The sequence below is a fragment of the Notechis scutatus genome, chromosome 3, assembly GCF_049901735.1.
Source record: "Notechis scutatus isolate UNSWTSFEM ecotype Mainland chromosome 3, rNotScu1.2, whole genome shotgun sequence".
NCBI classification, from domain to species: domain Eukaryota; kingdom Metazoa; phylum Chordata; class Lepidosauria; order Squamata; family Elapidae; genus Notechis; species Notechis scutatus.
This window is the reverse complement of record NC_142011.1, coordinates 209,637,441-209,644,988: the sequence shown is the minus strand read 5'-3', so window position 1 is coordinate 209,644,988 and position 7,548 is coordinate 209,637,441. Positions and strand designations below refer to the sequence as shown.

General features: G+C 51.4%; 1 protein-coding gene and 1 long non-coding RNA gene across 6 annotated transcripts; one reads left to right on the top strand and one right to left on the bottom strand.

Annotated features, from left to right (window-relative positions):
* The first annotated feature begins 58 nt into the window (after positions 1 to 58).
* On the top strand, positions 59 to 3,212 carry TMEM276 (transmembrane protein 276). Of its 5 annotated transcripts, none has more exons than XM_087962298.1 (4): positions 59 to 230; positions 342 to 598; positions 1,097 to 1,202; positions 1,375 to 3,212. In XM_087962298.1, the coding sequence occupies exons 3-4, from the start codon at positions 1,110 to 1,112 to the stop codon at positions 1,903 to 1,905; spliced, it is 624 nt and encodes a 207-aa protein (XP_087818424.1). In that variant the 5' UTR covers positions 59 to 230; positions 342 to 598; positions 1,097 to 1,109; the 3' UTR covers positions 1,906 to 3,212. The 5 variants fall into 5 exon arrangements, with proteins under 5 accessions (XP_087818424.1, XP_087818425.1, XP_087818426.1 ...); XM_087962299.1 differs by having other exon boundaries at positions 103 to 230; positions 410 to 598; XM_087962300.1 differs by lacking the exon at positions 342 to 598 and having other exon boundaries at positions 108 to 230.
* A 543-nt stretch (positions 3,213 to 3,755) lies between these two features.
* On the bottom strand, positions 3,756 to 7,381 carry LOC148131587 (uncharacterized). The gene is made up of 3 exons (XR_015749076.1): positions 7,234 to 7,381; positions 5,558 to 5,709; positions 3,756 to 4,343 (listed from the first exon to the last, which is right to left on the bottom strand). It is a non-coding gene; the product is annotated as an uncharacterized LOC148131587 (long non-coding RNA).
* Between the last annotated feature and the right edge of the window lie 167 nt (positions 7,382 to 7,548).

Genomic DNA, 7,548 nt, shown 5'->3' with positions numbered 1-7,548 from the left:
TCCGCCAGCCCGAACACCCGGCATCGGGACAGGCGGAAGGGTTGCAAAACTACGCATGCGCCGATGGGTCGATTTTTTTTTTTTTAACTCGTTCGCGAAACTCTATGGTTCCGCCCTGCCTCTCTGGCCGGATGGCCGAGCTCTTCTCCCTCGATAGTGCCGCTCTAGCCTAGAAGAACTCTATGCGGGGCGCTCGGCGGACTCTTGGCTAGCTGAGGCGCTTCTGCTGGGTAAGGACTACGGGGGGCCGGGGGAGCGGGCGCCGCTTGCCCGGGCGCAGGGGAGGGCCTCTCCGTTGCTCCGGGACCCCGATCGAATCCGGGACGTCAATTGCCTTGCAGGAAGCGGGGCCCTCGAGGAAGGGGTCCACAGAGGCCATCCATCCCACCCCACCCCTGCTTTGCCCCAGCGTTGCAGACAGAGGACTCCTCCGGCTGAGCCCACCCAGGGAAGAGAGAGGCAAGGCGTCTCTTCCACCGTCCGGCCGCGCTCCCACGGAGGAAGGCTTGCCTGCAGGAAGCGGATCCCCCAGGGGTCATCCATCCCACCCCTGCTTCGCGCAGCACTGCGGACAGAGGACTCCGGCTGAGCCCACCCGGTGAAAAGGGGCGGGGGGCGGTCTCTCCCACTGTCCGGCCGTGCTCCCACGGAGGAAGGCTTGCTTGCAGGAAGGGGGTCCTCACCTCGAGGAAGGAGCACCCAGAGACCATCCATCCCACCTCTGCTTTACGGATAGAGGACTCCGGCTGAGCCCACCTGGTAAAGAAGGACACACGGGGGTCTCTTCCATCCTCTGGCCGCTCTCTCACGGAGAAAAGCTTGCTTGTAGGAAGGGTGCCCCCTCAGGCCATCCTTCCCACCCCTGTTTTGCACGGCGTTGCACGCTGAGCCCATGCGGTGAAGAGGGGCAGGGGGGGTCTATTCCACCGTCTGCAGCCCCCAACCTTCTCCCAAGCCTGTCCGCTGGGCCTTCCCTGCAAGCCTGGGGCAGGCTGCATGCCCTCTCCTGCTCCTGCAGCCGCGCCTCCTCCCGGCTTGTCTAGAGGGCAGCTGGAGCATTGAAGTGGGGCCCAAATAACCCCCTTCTCTCTTGCAGAAGCTGCATCCTGATGCCCACCTGGCCAGAGCAGGGCCTGGCCGCCTTCCTTGCCAACCTCCTGCTGCCCGCTGTCTGTCTGTACTCGGCCATTCGGACCTTCCAGGTAGGAAAGGGGCTAGTTGGCTGGGGAGGCAGCCGAGCCCCTGCCAAAGGTTTCCTGGTGGCTGCCAAGACCCCCAGCTGGGGGAGTGGAGCAGGCTCGCTATCATTAGTGGCCAATCTGCCCTCAGTCCACCCTGCAGGTCTGAAGCCCCCTTTGCTCTCTCTATCTGCAGATCAACCGGGGATCTGCCGCCGGGTTTTTCCTCCAAGCCCTCGGGCCTCTCCTGGAAACCATCCCCTTTGGGCCCCGCTGGCAAGGGGCCCGGCCCCCAGACCACAGCTGGCCCTGCACGGTGGTGGGGCTGCCGCTGCTGGCCTTTGGCTTCCACTGGCTGAATGGGGACTGCTTCACGGCCAACGTCCTCCTGGGAGGCGCCCTGATGCTGGCTGGCGGCTGGGGCTACTTCACCGAAGACGGCAAGGCCATGGTGGTCCATTCGGTCATCTCTGTGGTCACCATCACCATCTTCATCGTCTCCGTCTTCACCGGAAGCACCGACGGGGTGGTGGGCAGCCTCCTGCTGGCGGCGGCCGGCCTGCTGCCAGGAAGTGGGCTGTGGCCTCTGCCGGCCCCGAAGGAGACCGATGCCCTCCTCCGCGGTCTCATGGCAGCCGCCAATCTGGCCCTGTGCCGGGCTCTCCAACTGCAGCATCTGGAACTGGGCAACAGCTATAGGGAGTGGTTGCCTATAGTAGCTTCTTGATGGGGAGGCCTGGGTCCTGGGGGGGGTGGGGGGGTGGGGACCAATCTAAGGGGCCCCAAGAGTCCAGTTGGATCAATAGGAAGTGCAGGGCAGAACTCCAAAGACTCCCATTTCCAGAATTGCAAGGGATTAACAGATCAACAGAGTTAGAAGGGACCTTGGAGGTCATCTAGTTCAACCCCCTGCTCTGGCAAAAAACCCTATATACCATTTCTGACAGATGGCAGTCCAGATTCTTCTTGAAAGCCTCCAGGGATGAAGCTCCCACAACTTCCAAAGGCAACTTCTGTTCCAGGGGTTGATGGTTCTCCCTGTCAGAAAGTTTCTCCTTATTTCCAGGTTGAATCTCTCCTTGTTCAGTTTCCATCCATTCTTCCTTGTCTGGCCTTCGGGTGCCTTGGAGAATAGCTTGACTCCCTTCCTCCTATCTGTGGCAGCCCCTCAGATATTGGAAGATGCTCTCCTGCCTCCCCTGGTCCTTCTCTTCCCTAGACTAGCCAGGCCCAGTTCCTGCAACCGTTCATCGTACGTTTTAGCCTCCAGTCCCCTCATCATCCTGGTTGCACTTCTCTGCACTTTTTCTAGAGTCTCAACCTCTTTTTTATAATGTGGTGACCAAAACTGGATGCAGGACTCTAGGTGTGGTCTTACTAAGGCTTTATAGAGCGGTATTAGTACCTCACTTGTTTTTGATTGAATCGCTCTGTTAATGCAGCTTAGGATTGCATTGACTTTTTTGGCTGCCACCACATACTTTTGGCTCATGTTTAGTTGGTTGTCCACTAAGACTCCGAGATCCCTCTCCCAGTTCCTGATATTGAACCTGGTTTCACCCAGTCTATATGTGTAGTTTTGGTTTTTCTTGCCTAAGTGGACGACTTTACTTTTCTCTACGTTGAATTTCTACATTGATTCTTGTAGTCAGCCAGAGGAATCTGCTCTCGCTCCAATGGTTGCCTGAACCATTCCCATGGAGGCACTTCGATGGCGGCAGTTCTGCATGTGACCACATGCCAGGCATAGTGACTAACATGCCAGGCCTGCATTTTCCACCCAGGAGCCCCTTCAAAACAGGAAGTGAGCAGCCCAAGATCTCTCTGTCTCTCCCCCCCCCCAGCTCTGCCCACCAATGAAAAGCTGCCCCCTCACCCTTCCAGGGCGCTTGCCAAGGGAATCCGATATACCTGGAATCTAAAGGCATCTTTTCTCAACTCCAAAATAAGACTGGGATGTGTTGTGGCTCCAGAGTGCAACAAACTATGCTTAAATATGTACCATAATAAATTTGATACCCCAGGTGGTGTGAAGTTCTGGGGGTAGAGTCCTCTGTAGTTGACTTTTTGCTTTCATTGGTGGCCAGGAAGCTGGGCTGGGTAGTGGAAGTGGTTGGCCTACATTTTTCGGTGTTTGTGTCCTGCCTTTATTATTTATAATTGACTCAAGGAGGCTGAGCCTAGCATTTCCTTCCTCCCATTTTCCCCACAACAACCCTTGGAGAGAGAGAGAGAGAAAGAGAGGGGGACTGGCCCACAATCACTCAGCTGGCTTTCATGGCTAGGAACGGGACTAGAATTCACGTCTCCTGGGTTTGTAACCTGGGACCTCCACAACTAGACCTGAATGACTACCTCATACTCAAGTGACTGATTTATTTCCTGAGTTGTAAGCACAGAGTGACCTGATTTCTGCTTTCCATCGTACATGCCAATTATGGAGTTCACTGTCACCAGGTGTGGAGATAACCAGCAATCTGTAAGGAAGCAGCAGCTGTCAAACCAAGGGAAGATTTCAGTACTGGAGTAGAAATAACAAGAAAGAAAAGGACAGGATACTCCTCTGACAACCATAGATTTCAAAGTGGACTCATTTATTTGCTTAACACGTTTCTGTACCACCACAGTCAAGGGTTGTCTTACACATAACAGATAGAAATTAAAACCTCTGTGATGGGAATAAAATAACCACAAATGCAATAAACAACATACTATTAAACTCCCTTTGCTGGTTGGGGAATTCTGGGAGTCGAAATTCACGTGCCTTAGTTGCCACTGTTGGGAAATCCTAACTTTAATTAAAGACCAGATATGGTGGCAAACATTTAGCCATTCCATTACCAGAACCAAGCCTAATAGATGGCCACAGATTATTTTAATTATTCCCCTCTCTCGTGGCTGCTTTTACAACAGATCCCTAATCAGATCTCTTCAGGATATTAAGTTAACCTATCTTCTGTCTTGCCACAATACGCCCATCCTTAAACTCATCCATGCCAAGAGATTGTGCAAGCTGAACATCCTGTGATGTAAATTGTTTTCAAACCTTTTCTGGCCTCCGATGAAGCACGTGGTGTAAACAGAGACCTTGTTTTGGTTTTATAGGAGGCGGTTTCCTTGTTTATTTTTCTGTTTTTAATCAAGCCTGGCTTTGGTCTGGCCTCCCTAAGGAAGAGTATAAAAACAAACACAGAAATAATTTGGCCAGATCGGTCTTTCCAGAATGACTGTCTACATGAAGGAAGATACAAAGCCACCCATTGCTACGCAGTGGGTTTTGCTGATTAGATAAGTTTGTCATTACAGAAATAGCAAGTATGGTCAGCTGGTGCTCCATTCAAAATCCAAGAAAGAAATACTTAGACTCTTTTAATTAGAGAAAAGATATCTTTTACTGGAAGTCAAGTGGTAGCAACAAAAGAATTCTGAATCTGAGAAAATGGGCGCGTAAATCACATATACAAAGTGATGGCAATGTTCCCACCCCCAATAGTTCAAATGGTTCTTCCAATTAAAAGTTCTGAATGTCATCATGTGGACATCTTCAGGTGGTGATGTCTGTTGACCTTGGCAGACTTTGATAAAGGTTTGCAGCTGCGCAGAGAAGAGAAAGCTAAGCAAGAAATAGAAACCTAAGCAAGAATGTACTCTACCCCCTCCTCAGTTTATATAGTAGTAGTTTGCAACACCTCCAGCTCACTTCCCATACGTTTCCCCACTCCTCCCCGTTACTTATGACAGCCGAAAGATGCAAAGCAAAGGAAGAAAATCTTGAAGGCTGACAAAGTATATGACTAAGAACAGATAAATCCTCGATTTAACAACCATTCATTTAGTGAAGTTAACAACGGCACTGAAAAAAAGTTACAGTTTTTTCACATGAGCATTGCAGCCTCCCCATGGTGAAGTGACCAGAATGTGGAGGCCTGGCAACTGGGATCATGTGATCCACTTTTGTACCTTCTGACAAGCCAACTCAATGGAGAAGTAGATTCACATAATAACCATGCTATTAAACAACTAATGATTCACTTAACCACTGTAGCAAAAATGGTTGTCAAATGGGATGAAACTCAACAACTGCCTTGCTTAGCAACTGAGGTTCTGAGCTCAGTCATGGTTGAGGACTACCTAGTTGAGAGGCTGTAATGTTATCCCTTTTATTTTACTCTGCTGAGAAAGAGTTGGAAGTTTAATGCTTTCTTTTTCTTTGTTTACCCTTTCTCCCACATTTTTCTCTTTTCCCTTTTCCCCTTCCCTCCTGCCTTTATTTTCACTTGCATTTTAAGTTGGGTAAGTTTAATTATATACAGAGAGAGACAAAAGGGGCCCTACGGATCAGCAGGTAAAACCAGCTATGCTACTCGAGGTTTACTCACCCTGGCACAGCCGCACCCGCTCGCTCGCTCGGGCCTCTCCTGGGGGTGGGAGGCCAAAGCCCTCAAAACACCTGGCTGTTTGCCTGGTTCCACTGCAATGCTAGGAACTTTTTCGAGGAAACTTGAGAAGCCCGAGAAAAACACCAAACACCCTGGAATAAAAGTAAATAGCTTGTTTTAGGTCAGCGTCCCTTTGAAGTGGAAGCTGCCCTCAAGGCAGGTGTTGTTGCCGAGGGACGCTGACCTCAGCAGTCCCTTTGCAGGGCGTGGTTGAAGGAATATAACTCTGGGCTGCTAAGGCAGCTGCCCCACTTCAGGGCTGGGGGCAAGAGTTTGTTTCCTTGAAACCTTCCGTTGTTTTAATTTTACTATTAAGAGGGAGGGGAATTGGCAAAGGAGAAAACAGCCCTTCCTTCCATGAAAAGAAGGGCTAAAGCCAACCAAAGGGTCAGAAACTTTGGGGGCAAGACTGGCTATGCGTGTCTAGCAGGAGGGAGCAGCTGAAAATCTATCAGTAGTAAGGGAGGCATTCAGCAGACGTATGCCTTGGTCAAAGCCCCTGACTCAGGAACGGCTCAAGAATTGTGAAAGTGAATCAGAATAGAGCTGGAAGGGACCTTGGAGGTCTTCTAGTCCAGCCCCCCCTGCTCAAGCAGGAGATCCTATACAATTTCAGACAAATGACTCTTCTTTAAAAACCTCCAGTGATGGGAGTTGATTAAAAATAGGATCACCAATGTCCGATGATGGATATGGCATAAGTAGTGAAAGAGCACCCACAGCTTCTGGTGGCAGGCTGTTCCACTGGTTCGTTTTCCTCACTGTTAGGAACTTCCTCCTTAATTCCAGGTTGCTTCTCTCCTGGATTAGCTCCCACCCATTGCTTCTTCTCCTGCCTTTCAGGGGCTTTGGGGATCAGGAATTAACCAGTAGAACAGCTTGCCTTTAGAAGTTGTGGGTGCTGGAGAGTTTTCAGAATCAGAATAGAGAGAGAAGGGACCTTGGAGGCCTTCTAGTCCAGCCCCCTGCTAGACAAGGGACTATCCAGTCTCTTCTTAAAAACCTCCAGTGTTGGAGCATCCACAACTTCTGGAGGCAACTTCCGTTCCACTGGTTAATTGTCCTCCCAGTCAGGAAATTTGTCCCTATTTCTAGGTTGCTGCTCTCCTTGGTCAGTTTCCATACGGCGTTTCTTGTCCTGTCCTGCCACAGATCCCAAAATTGCCCAGCTCTGATCTATGCATAGGTAGTCCTCAATTACGACCACCATTGAGCCCAACATTTCCACTGCTAAGCAAGACTGTCGTTAAGTGAATTTAACCCCATGGTACAACTTTTCGTGCCACAGTTGTTAATGCCAGTCACTAACATGGTTAAAGTGAATCTGGCTTTCTCGTTTTGTGTTTCCTTGTCAGAAGGTCGCAAAATGGGACCCCCAGGACAATGCAGACCGGCATAAGTTCATGCCAGTTGTCAAGCGTGTGAATTTTGATCCCGTGATCTTGGAGAATGCTGCAATGGTCTCTAGTGTCCCTAGTCCCATTTTTCAGTGCTGTTGTAACTCGGAACGGTCACTAAATGAAATGGTTGTAAGTCGGGGAAAGACCTGTAATTGCTAAGCAGTTAAACTTAATGGCAGCGCATAATCATTGCTCTCAAATGGCCACCTGTGCTACCTGGCCAGCGGGAACGACTAGGCAGCCTCAATCAGCCCCAGGTGAGGCGCGCTCTCATTCGCCTCGATCCGGCAGGACGGCCGAGAAGAGCGGGCGCCCCAGGGTTGGAATTACCTGGCGGGCGCCCGGTTGGGCATCGCCGCTGGGCGGCCACCTGGCCTCACCTGCGCCCCTCCCTCCGAGGCGGCCTCGCCCCCCGCCGCGGATAGGCTGCCGCTGCTTTGGGCGTGCCCCGCCATTCGTCTCCCTCCTCCTCCTCCTCCTCCCGCCCCGGGCCCCGCCCTCGAAGAGCGCTAATAGGCGGGTCCTTAAAAG